This window comes from Myzus persicae, unplaced genomic scaffold, assembly GCF_001856785.1.
Source record: "Myzus persicae strain clone G006 unplaced genomic scaffold, MPER_G0061.0, whole genome shotgun sequence".
Taxonomy (NCBI): domain Eukaryota; kingdom Metazoa; phylum Arthropoda; class Insecta; order Hemiptera; family Aphididae; genus Myzus; species Myzus persicae.
Genome location: NW_019103697.1, coordinates 225429 through 241992, shown reverse-complemented (window position 1 = coordinate 241992; position 16564 = coordinate 225429). Strand labels below are relative to the sequence as shown.

Sequence of the window (16564 nt, the reverse complement as noted above, 5' to 3'; positions counted from 1 at the left end):
GGATAATTAGATAGTTTATATGTTATTGTCTAAATAAGTGTAGGTATACAGTTTTTTATATTATTGGTAAAATAATGATGTGTTGTGATTGCAATGTGTTTAATTTGTATTTTTGACGTCACGATGTGAACGCGCTTACTTGGCAGTGCGTTATAGGTACCTACTCTTTAGTGAATACGATAGTTGTTGGGAAGGCAGGATCCACGATTCACGAGTCAAGTTCGGTGGGGCTCAGTCTGGGTCAGTAGAGTGCCGGACTCGAATGTGTCATCAGGTCAATGTGCTATACATTAAAATCAAGACGTTATGATTTCAAAACTATCAAGAATTTCGGTAAATATTTACTATTATACTTACGATATTATTAAATTTATATGTTAAAATAATGTTGCTAAATTATTAGTTAAAAAACAAATTAGGAAAATACTAACGTATAATGTTTAGGTATAGGTACATAACTGTAATATTTAGTTATGAATTATGATGTATAGGGTTTTTACTTATTTTTTAAAGTTATTGTTCGTTAAAATGTTAATTTATTTAGTGTAATAATTATGATTAATTTGTGTATTCATGAGTTTGAATTTTTACCTTAAAATTCAAAATCATTTAAATTGTATTATTGTTATTGTTTGTAATTATTATTCTGATTGATATTATTTTAAATTGTACTTTAATTCTGTTGGTAAATCTGCATTACGAGACTTAAACGCTTGTGCATAATAATAATATTATTAAATTATTAAATATTTTTATTAATCAATTTTGAAACTGTACTCACTATAATATTATAGAACATTAATTATAAACATTATTAATTTTGTATAAACGTGTCACCGCAACCTCATTTGTTTTCAATGCTTATAAATAATAAATATCAAAAACCAAACTATAATTATAACGATTCGAATAAAATATAGATTTAATATAAAATTAAATATAGGTACCTACCTAAATATACCTACAACCAATCTACTAAATACCTTGTATTTTCAATCAAAATCATTTTATTGTGTGAAATTGTTTTATCAATGAATATAACATATTTATTTAAGATTTTAGCCGAATTAAATTTAAGTATTAATATTCATAAAAATAATTAACACATTAAATATTAGTGTTTTTATACGATGTTTGTGAAATTCGTTAATCAAATTTACTTCTATATCTATATTCTATAACATCTCTAAAATTTTATTTTTTTCTTCAATTGTTCAAATAATATACAATAACGACTTTAACTTGTTCCACCTAATTTTGTACAACAGTTTTAGGTAGTTGTAATCATAATTCGTACAATATATAACAAATATGTAGCCGTGTAGGTACCTATAAATATATTATATACAATTTAATATTCCAATTCCAAATGTAGGTAATATTTGTAATTTATTGTTTGGAAACTATACCGGTTTCGGCTAAAATACCTCCTGGACTTGGGTTATAAAATTACGATACATAGTATAATATTCAGTATTATATTCAGTTAACGTTTGAATAAAAAAATAAAACAAAATACAATACTGACAGAATAGTTGAAAACGTGTTTTAATAAAATGAGTACAAATCTATGATTAGGTAAATAATAGTTAAGTATTTTATGGGTTGTGTTAATATAATATTTAATTCAGTTCTTTAATTATTATTATATATTTATATATGTACCTTTATAACTATAAATAAATATATAACTTATAATGTGGTAACTTTGAGATAGATTTTAGTTGAAGTCGGTAAAATTATACCAAATAAATTACAACTAAGACTTAACTCAACGTATGTAATATAATATTATTTATTTTATCATTAATAATTCAAATATTTGTACGGTATAACTGTATAAGACAGTACTTATACATAAAAATAATTTTTTTTATAGTATATACCAAACAAATAATTAGTTATTTTTCATTAGGTATGGGCAGGTACCTAGTTAAATTATGTGTAGGACGTAGGTAATGCTATATAGATGGTCATTTACAATGGTATATTGAGTTTTATAAGATCTTTTGTTAATTTAAAGTTTCAAAATGAATTCAATTAAATGGTCTAATGCTCTAATGTTTGCAAATGCACCTGATTCACCATGGATAAACTATATCGTTCCACGGATTAATGGACATTGTTACGTGAATTCGTCAAGGTTTATTTGATTCCTTTGGACAGGGCAAACGCTATTTCAGTGATTAGTATCTAAATAAATTATTCAATTTTAGAATTAACTATAAATTAAAAGCATACAAAATTCAAATGTAAAATAAAACTATATGTTATTGAATAAACTACAACTGCATAATATGTAGCTACAAATACTTAAAAAATAACTGTCAGTTTATTTAAAAAATACTAAAATATAGACTTAGTAGTATTAAAAATGAATAATTGTTACACTTATTTAATATTTTGATTAATAACTTCTGAAGTAGACAGAACACTGAACGTGTTTGAATTTTGAACTAATTATATATATTTATAATTAGTTGATATAATAACAATTGAATATTTGTACATACTTAATCATTAAATCAATATTTTAAAACGACGGGGTAACATAATATTATAGTATTATATTTTATAGTATTTCGGACACAAAAGTTTTTTTAAATTATTTTTGAATTAAATATATAATATATACAATATTCATTTAATGTAATGAATAATTATTTATGATTATTTATATATTTATATTTTGCAGACTAGCAGCATTATAATAGTAACTCTTTTTTTAATATTGTTATAATAGTATTAAAGTAGTCAATACCTATATAAGTACACTTTATATTTTATAGTTTAAGATTTAAATAAACGCCTTTATCTATATTGTATAAACTAATTTACCTTTTTAAATAAATTAATTCGTATATCATTAAATTTTACTAATTTTATTTAGTTATTTTAAAAAGTAGCAAATGCAAAACTTATTACTAACGGTACCTACCGTCTTCTTTTTGACCCAGTCTTGTATTCCTCGTGGTCACGTCGTCATGGTATAATGCTCAGTAGAAGATTTAATTATGCCAAGTAGTGCACTACTGAATCTTTTTTTTCTTTATTTAAAATAACATTATTACTTCTTAGCTTATTGGTATAGCTGCAGGTTTGGTGCTTAAAAAACAATTTTCTTTCCATATTTTTTCACTAAATTTATTTGTTTTCTATTTAATAAAAAAAGGAAAAGTAGGTTTCCAGATTAAATTGCTTACGAACAATGGAACTATACACCTCACAAATAGACATCAATATGCCTGACAAACGATGACCAATGTACTTTTTTGTTGATATATCGTACATACTATATTACAAAGCCGTTATAGAAGTCGATAGGTATGCTCATGCATTTCGATGTCAAATGACTGTTGAATCCGACACACTCAATAATAATATTAGAAAAAAAATTACTTTTTTTTGTGCAGAAATTTGATTCCTATAGTCAATAAATCATGCTCAATCATAATATATGGCCAATATAATGATTGATACGTAAATTATGTGAAATGTCCATTTTCGATATGTACATGATCATGTATAAAATAGGCCACCATTAGAACATATTCGTCTGCACAATAGTACGGAAACGGAATAAAGGTAATATAGTCAATAGAATCGTCAGGTTTCGAAATAGTGTAGATACCTATAGGCTATAGGTAAAATTGATCTTAAGTGTGTACGAATAGTTATACGTACCTATGTAGTTTTGTATAGTACTAATAATATAGGTACTCAATTGTTAAGCATGCCAGAGGAGTGTCTAAGGGTCATCTTTTCTATACTTAAATTATGAGCGGATCGATCATTTTATTGATTTTAAAATTAAGTGTGTGTAGTTTTTTTTTTTTCGGTTAATTTGTAAAATAACAAACACATTCCTACAGTTCAAATACGAAATTGAAGTATACATAACATTTATTTCCCTATAATATAGGTACTAAACCTCTACTACCTACTATTATATAACTACCTATATAATTATATACATTAAAATATAAAAATATAAATATACATATTTAATATTTATATGTATAATAAAATCTTTCGTTTGAACCTTTATTTGAAAGTATAATATGTGTTTCATTTTGGATGTATTCATATAGTCTTATTAGTTATTAGTTGTTATAAAGGTGTTCTACTGCATTGTTATTGATTTATAATAATTTTGATTCACAATATGTTTATTATTATCCATTTTAGTTCATTTGCATTGCAATCTCTCTCATTCCGAGAAACATAGCTGTTGTACATCAACCACAAACATTTTCATCAACAGATTCATCTACAGTTGATTCTGGGCAAGAACCTCCTGAAGGTTATTATGCTTTTATCGAAGCTCCGAGAATGGAACCGCCCCAAGTCCGTTCTCCGCCTTACTTTAAATCTAACAAATTGTGTCCAGGTAAAAATTATACACTTATTATTTATAATATAATTTTGGTTGTAGGTACCCGTAGCACGAACTATACAATTCACACGATTATGTAGTCACGCATTTCGTAAAAACAATTGTGCTTTTATACTGTACATACATTTAACCATTGTCGTAAATAGTGTACCAAACAACAATATAAAACAAAACATAAAATGACACTGTTCATATATTATAGGGGTCAACAAGAATCCATCGGCAAAAACATTGAATAATCTATGTGGCGATCTCAATAAAGGTTTTTTGCCAGTGAACCCAATGAAACAAAACGTTTTAGGATCACCATACCCGTTGTGAGTGTTATGCTTGACAATTGAATATTTTTATTTTATTTCTGCGTATGACCGCATTCATCATTTTCAATGTACCTACGTATATTATGTAGAATATAATGATAAAATCTTTTAGTGAGTTAGTGAAGAATAAAACATTGGAATTCTTCAGCAGAACATTGCCAATACTCAAAGCGGACGAAACTATACCTAAAGTAGCCAAATATGTGCCACCTGATTCTTATTACCAAAGTAGTACGACCCAAAAATACTTACAGTAAGCTAATGTCTAATTATCATAAAGATATCCTAATGGCCGCGGTGCCGAGGGTTTGTTTCTTAACAACAAAAAAGATGATAATAAAAAATAATAATATTAAGAGGACGCCAGTACGCCACACCCGCATGTGTTAACTCGGTTTTACAAACGTACAACATTGCAAAAACTGTTTTGGGTGAAATATAACCACTCAAGCTGTAGTCCAAGGCTTGGACTCCCAGCTAAACAACCACATTTTCATACTATTAAGAGGACAACATTTACTGTGCAATATCGTTTTTATTTTTTCGATATCTCAAAAACAAAAAAAAAATTATTACATTTTTAAACAATAAGAACTCTTCTTGATATCAAAAAAGTAAAAAAGATGTTTCACTCTAAAGTATATTCTCTTCTTTATACTGTAAAAATTTGGTTGCTTGGCTTAGACTACAGCGTGAGTTGTTCTATTTCGCGCAAAACAGTTTTTGCTATGTTGTACGTTTGTAGGACGGAGACAACACATCCGGGTGTGGCGTCCTCTTAATAGTTATACACATTAAACACATTAATTTATAATATATGTATGTTCTTAATTTGTTTAGAGGAAAACCTTTTAGGCGAAGAGCTAAGAATACCAATCCAGATTCTCTTGATGATGTAAACATGGATGACGATGAAGATATTCCTACGAATTCTCAAAATAGTACTAGACATTCAAGAAAATTTTGTGACACCAGCGGTGGAGTGTAAGTTGAATAGATATATTATTTGTCTCAAAATTACGTATTTTAAACATTTTAAAGTGTGGTTATTATTTTTAATATTACTGATAACATGTGATCAGTCTAAAAAAAGTTATTTATTATTTTAATCTTCACTTTACGAAACTCTGTCTGCCCCCCAGTTATGCTCAACAACAATGTCCTTCCAACAGCAAATGAAGTTAAGTACTTAGGGCTCACATTTGACAAACGTCTTACGTGGGGCCCTCACCTGAAACTAAAGCGTAAACAAGTCAACTCCAGGCTGCACCTCCTTAGACCTCTTTTAAAATCCAAACTATCCCTAACAAACAAGGTGACAATATATAAAGCGATAATCCGTCCGGCCTGGCTCTATGGCATTCAGGTATGGGGGTCCTCAAAGCCTTCAAACACTAGAACACTTCAAGCATTTCAATCAATATGCTTACGCCTAATCACCTCCTCCCCCTGGTACGTAACAAATAAAAATCTCCACAAAGATTTAAAACTACCCACTCTTAACGAATTGTCCAAATCTCACTATACCAAATTCTTTTCTAAACTACACACTCATTATAATCCTTTAATCCAAAAATTATCCTCTGCAACACATGTCCCTAAAAGACTAAAAAGGCTGTGGCCCCGAGACTTGCTCAAAGCATAAAATTAAAATGTTACGAGTCATAATATGACCTAACCAAACAATAACTTAATGTAATCTCTGGTCAGGTGACATTACTGAGGGTCTTCCTATTCGAATATTTCATAATGTCATATAAACTTTGTCATCATACTTACTGATTATTGTAAAATAGATTGTAAATATATGTTAAAATAAAAAAAAATAATAAAAAAAAAAAATTATTTTAATAAAAACATTGACAATTAATAATTATTAATGATGTATATAACACATAAATGAAAAAAAAATAATAGCAAATACTTAACCTAACCTATGTATCATTTGTATGAAAATGTTATTAAAAACAATGAAAAATGCAATGAGTATATAAAAAAAATATTGTTAAAATATTATAAAGTATAAAAATAATATTGAAACAAATCTTAATGCAATTAAATACAAATAAGTAAATAAATACTTAAACTAATTTAACTTCGATTAGGTTTAGTTCATGGAAAATCAAATGACATACCTATATTATGTATATTTTTACTATGACAGTTTTGTGAACCTAACTAAATTTATATCATAATTATTAACCAACATTCAACATTAAACAATTAAATCTTTAGGAACATAATCTTATAAAAATCACACAAAAACTATTGTCAATTGCCTATAAGAAGAAAATATAATATTTTGTCTTTTATTTTACCTAGGTATGTATAATTATTTAAGTTATCCTTACACTGATAAAAATTAATATAAATACTATTTTATTTTCTATTATACCGGCACCTAGGTACTTATTATGTGATATATTTTTTTGAAATCATTATTAGGTACTTACCTACTAGCCACTAGGTATCTTATTTAAAAACAAACAACAATAATAATTATGTACACAAATGTTGAAATATACAGTTTTATTCTCGTAGTTTAACACAATTTTGTTTATAGGATTAGAATGACGGTATTGTGGTATTATGTAAGTCTATACCGACTACATACGTATTATAATTTACAACTATTACCTTATTCAGTGAGAATAAGTTATCGGTAGTAATTTATTGAAGTTTTCAGTTCGATGAATCAAAATAGCACTATGGGTATTACGTCATGTTAGAATTATTATTATAATATAGACGCTATTGGTGTAGTGTAGCGTGTCCTAGTTTGGGTAGTTCCATCTAGTTTAATGTAGAAAACCCGAAATGAGAATGTAGTATGACTGCACTGGAGTGTAATATTTTTACTATTGTTTAAAAATAAAATACAAATTTTCAAATAAATCATAAAAGTTAAATTTTTAACTTAAATTTAGTTATTTTAAAATGCATTTTCCATAAATACTATATAATAGCTAGTTATAACTTATTGGTGAGTTATTCCTTTGAGTTATGTTTAACTATTTAACTTAGAGAGTTATGATACAATTGTTATTGTGAACGCTGACCTTAATTTCTGTTTTAAGTATAAAAGGAAATTTCTAATTGCATTAAAAGCAAAATGATACGACCGTTTTTCCTTTAAAAATGTATACAATTGTCAATTGTCATGTTATTTTTTTTGCTTCAGATTTTGCATGCTCTATAAAGTAATACAAGGACAAGCACTGTCCGGGTTGATGGCTCAACGACGAACTGAACAATTAGAATATAGAACACGTGACCCAGCTCATGCTGCTGGTAGTGTCATGGATGGGCCACCCACTCCCTGTCCAGCCAAAGTAGAATATGCTACACCTGTATTTGCGCGGAACTACCAGGGTATGTGGCGATATGTAGTGCAAATTCCGTACGAAGGATATTTCACCCAAACAGTGGAGGTGACTAAATGCACGTAAGTACATTTTTTAACGTAAATAATATTATACATAAAGCTAGGTATTTCTGAAAAATGAGAAGTTTTAAAAAAAATTCGTCGTGTTAAAGTACTTTTATTTCTGTGAAATTCTAGAGATATACTAAATAATATTTTTTGTATGAATTAATGTAATATGTTAATTAATAAAATATTTGGTTCCTTTTTAGTCAAACAAAATGTCATTACATAGAGGGAGGATGTCTGTCATCACCGAGATGGGTAAGCTTGTTGGTTGCAGAGGTTTACTACCCAGACACGTATTTACCGTCTGCTTCTAACAATCGAAGATTGCCAGTACCACCACCACAACAACAAGGCATGTATAGAACACAAGCACAAGGCGATGATCCACCTTCAGTACAGGACTTTCAAAACTACCAGCAATATTTACATAAACGTGCTACTCAAGGTGCTCCTGACCCTTTGCCCTCCCAATCATCTACTTCGACATCGAAGAAAAAGCACCATTGTGATGGTATTGACGAACTCGGATGTTTCCAAGTAAGTATTTTTTGATAAACCATACAAAACCTTGGGTATTTGAATGTATTATATTTTATTATTGCAAAGAGCTGGTTTTTTATTTAAATAGATATTATTGTAATTTGGGTAGTTGTTTAAATACATTATCACACAACTAAAAAAAATGTACTAAGTTTTATTAAATTATCATTTTTTTAAAAACTAATCCTTTTTACCTCTATATGCAGGTATAAAAACATATATATGAAACTTATAAATAAAATAATATTAAATGGTAATAAATAAAGATTGAATTTTTTTAGGTGAGACTTTACTATGACTGGTTTTTGATTCCTGGAAGTTGCAAATGCTGGAGACCAGATTATTTTGCAAGATACGTAAAAAGAAAATCAACATCGCCTGAACTGTAAAAGCGTTTTTATTTAAATTATATGTATATGTAAATATGAATTTATCTGTTAGTTGTATAATATAATTTATATTGTTTAAGACTCAATAGATAAGCATAAAAGTTACTCATATGTAAGAGATGAGCAGAATCCTTAAAAAATTGATTTTTATACATTTTATAAATATGAGATTTAAAAAACTCTTAAATCAAATATTAATTTAAGAATTTTTTAAATCCACAGTCCATATTTTAACTTTTAATTTTTGAATTCCAATGGTTTTAAAAGATGCTCAATTTTGAACGTATCTATATTATAAACTATAAAGAAATTATTGTATTTTATATCCTTATAATTACAAAGATCTTAAGTTGACTTTATTTTTTAGAGGGGGGACTGACAATATTTAAAAATAGATGTATTTACAAAACCAAAGACAACTCCCTCCATAACAAAAACATAACATTTTCCTGAAAGGGCATACCCGAATCCCTCCGATCAATAAATAATATGTGTATTTTTTTAGGTAGATATAATATGCATGTAGAATGTTTAGGCATATTATAATTTATTATAATATATTAATATAAATAAATCGTATGATCTAATCTAGAGTATTATGTGTATTTTTTTTATTGTTTTAAATGTCATACAAGTGTAAAACTTTAAAAATATTTCAATAATTGTATACAATACCCTCAGAAGTATCAGTTCTTTGAAGCTACACTTATTTCTTAGTACTACATTACTATTTACATACTTATTTTACTGGCTGTAGTTGTTACTTATAAAGTTATAAGCCACAAAAGTCTGAGCATGCTTTATATACCTACATTATATATACAAACATAATTTATATTTTATTTTATAATATTTATATTTAAGTTGTATCAGGTAATAAATTAACGTTCATTATCAACAAAAAGCATTTAAGTAAATATAACATAATACAAAATATATAATACTTTATAAATAATAAGTATATCAGTATATGTTCATCATGTCTGAAATCTGAATGGTTTTTCTAATGTTAATAAATTAGTCAATCCATTTTAATTGTTACTTTATCTAATATCTATACATACTATATTATTTATTAATTGATTATTATAGATATAGCACAATTTGCAATACGCTAATTCTTAAAATATTTATACTAGTGATAAATTATGAATGAAAAAATCCCTGTTTAAATCAAGTAACTAAAATAGTAAAATAGTATTATTGGATTACTGAGCAATATAATATGAATAGGTTATGTATATAGGAGGTACCTACCTAATATTAAACTGATTTAAAATATTAGTTTAAAAAAATAAAAATATATATCATTTAAAAATTGTATTGTTTTTTTATTATTATAAATCTAATATTGTGATATGGTTTTTAAGTCCATATTAAAATAAGTAGGTACCTATACACAATGTATATTCAAACAAACTGCACATACTCATCAAAATCAATCAATGTGATTAATTTATTAAGGTAATTTGAGTAAGTATGCATTGTTGGTACTTCATTTTAACAATAATTGAACCTTTTCCTAAAATAATTTTATGATAATACACGGTGCATTATGTATTTAATCATTTTTATGACGGATAGGTTTCATGATTAATGAATTCAACTACCTACGTAGGTTCATACAGTTTGAATAACTTTCACTTTATAAAAGCATTTATTTTAATTTAAAAAATCAATAGCTGTATAGATAGAACCATTGTTTTTACAATATTATTGCAGTTCTAGAAGCATATTATTATATTACTTTACATTTTTAATCATGTATTGTTGCGCCTTTTTTCTACGGATACATTGTTTACAATTGTATGTTTTTATGCTATTTATATAGCTATCACCTATCAACTATAGCCATGGGCCCATGGCCCATGGGTAGAGGTACTGCATAATATGTTTGGTAGCAGTCATTAATAATAGGGCGTAGGTACATGGCTTTGCACAAAAAAAAAATAAAAAAAATATACGATGTTTATATTATTACAGTGACGGTTATTTAGCAAGGTTTTTTTTATTACATGAATAATGCATTAAGAAAATATAATTTAAACGCGCATGGACATTGGACATATTATTCAAACTGTTATGGTTGTCGTGTACTCATGTCTTCTCGACTAGCGTCTCGCATACCTACGATTATACATGTATGGAACGGCTGTGAATATCTATACATGTATATATATATATTTATGTAATTACATATTAAATAAATAAATATATATATATATATTGTAGGAACCGGTAGCTACGAATACTATAGTGTGCTGAGTAGGGAACCCTGTACTAGTGATATTATATACTTTAAAGGTTGGGCAAAGCTAAATTTAATAATTTGTTACCTATCATATATATGAATCACTAATCAGAATTTACAAGATGTGAAGATCGTCTATAACTCGTCTGACTATATTAGTTTAAGTATTATTTTGTTGATTAGGTACCTATTTTAAGACTAATAAATAAACAAGACCTGCATTATATAGTATGGCAATGATGAAAGATGAATAAGTAAAGATAAACTAAACTATACAGAATTATGCTTTGAAATAAAATGAAAATATCACGATAAAATGTTTTAATGCAAGTCCAAAACCGACGTGTAATAAAAATGAATGTTAAGTAAATTCCATTTTTATTTTTATCGTGAATAAAAAATGTATAATAAACTATACACATTCCTCCCCCCACCGTTTTTTAGTAAATATATTCAAATACTAAAATTATCTATAAATTCCGCTAAAATAACATATTGAAGCACAATATACAGACATTATTGTTTTGGAAAACATCACATTCGCTATTCACGGGTAACAAATGAGGTAGGTACCATACCAATAATACTAATTTAAACAATTAAATCGTAAATTAAACATTTAAGCAATACATATTTTTACACGAATAGAAATGACGAATTACTAGTTACACAATAAAGTAGGTATATCGTATATATTAATACTTAATGGTGATTCATAATTTTCTTGTTTAATAGTTATTAGATATTTAGAATTTAGATATTATACAGAACTCTGTGTATTATGACGTGTAATAATAGGTATATTGTTACATAATATCATGTTGGTGTAATTTTGTAGAATTTTAATGTATATTTGTAAAATAACGGGACTTCATGTTATAAAACTCTGCAGATATGTGATACTATATCTACAATCTACTTATTATTTTAGTGCAAAGATTTGTTGTGCTTACAAAACTGATGGGCAATCTGTTTTTAAAATACGTTTTTATTAGGTTCTTTTAAAAAAATATCTCATCATTATCAATGTGCGCTTTTAATTTTTAAGTAACAGACCGCTATGGCCGTATACTTTATCATTTTATGTTAGGACTCTGGATAGTGGATGCACTAGATATTCTAAAGATACAGAATAGATATAACTAATTATTTTATTTTATTTATAACTAGATGCAAATGTGCAATAACCATGATTTTATTTTCACTAACAAAAAAAATCTCAACTAATTCAGAAAATAAAATTTCTTATTTCTAAGTAAATGGGTTTGGAAAAGATTGCAACCAAACAATAGCTCAAGTAAAGAAGGTCAGATTTTAACAACAAAAATTAGCAATGAATTCAAAACGTACATTACCTAAAGGTAATAGCAATTCTGGCAGGGATTGTATACTTGAATGAATGGGTTATACAACACAAATCGATATACCTACTTTTTAAACGAAGCTATCAACACCCATGGTAGATTATGTTTTATTATTAATAATCAGTGTAACAAATCGTCTAAAAGACTATTTTTATTTTGACACCAATTTATATCTTTCAGTTGAGTAAAAAAACTCTCATAATTATTGAACCGACAAAACGAAACGTTTAACAATGATTTTGTAAAAAAAAAAAACAGTATTCATGACATTTAACTATTACCACTTTTTTTTACAACTCAGCTGACTAATCCACTATTTATTCCATAAAATGTCTTGAATATCTTTTTAAAATATTATTCAATGTAAGTATTAATCAGAAGACGAAATTAGAGTAATTTAAACTGAACATATTATTTTAAAAAAAATGGAACAAATGTATTAAATACAAATTAACATCTTTAAAAATTGTTTGAAATTTACAATATTGACTTAACCTGTTTACAGAAGTAATGTTTATATTATCTATGTGATCAGATAGATACATAGCCACATAGGTATATATATATTATATTAATTATAATAATATATTAGTATTATTGCCAAGAACTTTTAAATCAATTATTCGTTCACTACCCAGTGGCCAGGTACCCATAGGATCAATGGGATCATAATACTCATACGTATAAATTTAACTATGAGCATTAAATAACAAATAGGTAGTATGATATATATTTATATTATCTTATAATTATTATATTATTTATGTTGTTTATTGTTCTTCTTGTTGATGTTAATCCTATTATTCCTACTGTTAAAACTTGTTAATAAATTGTAATGAGATTAAGTTATTTGAAGAAGTAAATAGGTACCTCGGTAAATATTAAAACACTAAAATGTATACTCAATTATTAATAGTACTGTAATCTGTACAAAGAATGAAAAACAAACAATGTTAATGATAATCCATAATCATTTTACCAGTATCTTTATTCAATTAATGTATTTCTAATTATTTTCTTTCTCTTCACATTGTACTTATTCTTAATAATTGTCAATTTATTGTTATATGTAGGTACCTACGTTGTTGAATTCTGTATCGTTCTCCGCTTATGAGTTAATTTATTAACTTAAGGTAAAGGGTGTCAGTTAATAAATAAACAAAATAAAATAATAATCATATATAATATACTAGTATAACATACTTAATTTCATATACGGATTAAATTAATTATAAAGTCAGTAGGTACTGCACTAGATGCACTTTATTATATTATAAATTATTACAAGTGTATACAAAGTTATATAACATAAAATCAATATTACCAAGTGGTTAGTAACTACACGCAATATACACATATACCATATACGGTGCATACTGCAAAGTGCATAGTGCATACCTATTACCTATATGTTAGTACGTTATTCTAATATAGCATCCAGCCTTGTTATTTACTTGAATTTCGAAAACACAATACTTGTATTTACATACTTTTTTTGGTATTTAAATTGTCAAGCTATCATAGTCTATGTCTATACTAGCGACTTTTATAATAATAAAAAAAAAAAAAATATTTCTCAAATACTTTTTGACAAATTCATTTTAAATACTTTTATTCCAGAATACTTAAGGTTATTTTCGTTTTACCATTGTACTTTAATGACCAATAGTTTTTACAAAATGTATTTTGTAGGCTTAAGTACCTATATACATAACGAAATTATTGTATTATATTGATTTTGGACGAAAATAAAATGTTTTTTTAAAACTAAATATGTATTCAAATACTTTTGAAAAGTATGTAGATTACCGAACTTTTTTTACCAAGACTTTTTTCCTAGGAGTCTTAGTTACATTGACTATTAAAACAACAACTCGTAACAATTTTAGATGTCATTTTGGGCCAATGAATATGTGAATGGGCTGCTTAGAAGTGAAAATCTCGAGGGGCCGATGTATACCAATCCAGCCCAACTGCAGTTTATAACAATATCGCATAATATAATTCCCAAAAGTATTCTAATTATATTTAATATTTCCATTTTTTATTTTATATTTATCTTAACCCATAATTTATGTAGTTATTTAAGGATTTTTTCAACACTACCCTAATAAATCTTTTTATGAATATTTGGATGTTTCTCTAATTTTACTATAAGTTAGTATCTCCATTATTTCCGGAAATCACACGCATACAGCAATAGTCAATAATCAGAATTCAAAACTTTTGTATGACTTTAAACCAACCCATCAGCAACCACATAATTATTGAATTAAATGTTAAATGTTAATTACGTATTATACAATGTGAAACATCAAGCATAATCATTCCCTACTTTCTTAAATAATGCAGTTATTTATTTTCTGATTTTTTCATTTTTAAATAAACTTAAATATATTTTTTTTTTAATTCTAGAGATTTTTTATACTGGAGTGTTCTGTACCTAAATATAAAAACTTCTGTTTTTTAAATGAAACCTCAATTTTTCTTCTATAAATTATTTAGCGAATTAATTTTCTGAAAATGTTGAAGTATTAAAATCAAATTCCGAACGAGTAGTCTTAAGTTATTTAACTTTGTGCCCCCATATCTTAAGAACCCATTACCAAAAACGAAAAACCTTTAATGCTAAGAACACAATAAGTTAAATAACTCAAAAAATACCTGTGAGTATTTTGCTTTTGATACGTCAATATTTTCAGAAAAATTATCCACTGAATAATTACATAGGTACTTAATAATTTACAGTTTAAAAGGAGTGTTCTCATTTGAAAGAACAGAAGTCTGTATCACCGCAGGACACTCTTTAACTTGTAGAAAAGACCTTAAGAATTATGAAAAAATGATCTTAAGGTATATTTGAAAATCTCCAAAAATCAGCTTTTGAATAACCACATATATTGGGGAAGAAAATACGTGTATACTGTATTCTATTTCTATATATGTATATTATACTATAGAGTATAAGTTATACTGTTTTAGCAGCAACTATAGGTATTAACGTATATATTTACATCTTAAAATGGGTTTATTATTACATTTTGTATGGGTTAATTCAAATTTCATCCCCCATTTGAAAATCGTTAATAAATTTAGACCTAACCTAACCATCTATAGACTATAAATATCAAACTGAAGATTTAATAAATTCTAGTGAGCGTATATGAAATCAGTAATTACGGTTAAAAATAAAAATAGGTAGCTATTACGTATTATTTCTATAAAAGTAAACCGGTAATAAATAGTAATTACTAACAATGATTAACATTTACATGGTTATACTATTTATACGAGACATGGGTATTATATCTATATATCTATTATGACGATTTATTGTTATGACTCAATAGCATTTTCTTTTGCAGTTAGGGCCCTATGGGGTTATTTGACTGGGCTTGGCACGAATATTAGTAAAGCTCTAATACATTATTAGGTATGAAAGTGAAGCAATTTTTTTTTATAAATTATTCGTCTATTTAAATCTTTAATTTTTTTTTATTATGAGTAAAAAATCAGTAAGAAACTCTCAGTTATATAGGTGATTACTGATTATATATTAATAGGTACTATACAGGTTGCAGGTATTATGCATACCCTCGATTTAAGATAGTATTTTAAATCGTGGGTATACAACCTACCGGCGGTATTCTTGCCGTCAGCAATTTCGTTTTATACTGTAGAAAATTAAGTGTTTTTTAACTGTCGCATTTGGTCACACTGGACGTGTCTTAAACTTTCTAGCAACTTAATTCTGCGGTGGTTACAACAGGCAGTAGATAAATAGTGTTATCAGTATTCAGTGCAATATACATATATTTTTTTAGTTTTATGTTTTTATTTAAAAACCTATTATAGATTATTATTATTACAA

The 16564-nt window shown here is 26.7% G+C and overlaps 1 protein-coding gene across 1 annotated transcript; it reads left to right on the top strand.

Moving 5' to 3' along the window:
- The first annotated feature begins 200 nt into the window (after window positions 1-200).
- Window positions 201-9095, top strand: LOC111035080. Its single transcript, XM_022316589.1, has 8 exons — window positions 201-333; window positions 4189-4390; window positions 4599-4713; window positions 4829-4969; window positions 5557-5700; window positions 7898-8161; window positions 8353-8686; window positions 8971-9095. Exons 1-8 carry the CDS (start codon window positions 307-309, stop codon window positions 9076-9078), a joined length of 1335 nt encoding a protein of 444 aa, XP_022172281.1. The 5' UTR covers window positions 201-306; the 3' UTR covers window positions 9079-9095.
- The last annotated feature ends 7469 nt before the right edge of the window (window positions 9096-16564 follow it).

Coding starts and splice junctions, on each gene's coding strand:
- LOC111035080 (XM_022316589.1), top strand. CDS start 307: ATGATTTCAAAACTATCAAGAATTTCG. Junction 334..4,188: donor CAAAACTATCAAGAATTTCG/GTAAATATTTAC, acceptor TATCCATTTTAG/TTCATTTGCATTGCAATCTC. Junction 8,162..8,352: donor GTGGAGGTGACTAAATGCAC/GTAAGTACATTT, acceptor GTTCCTTTTTAG/TCAAACAAAATGTCATTACA.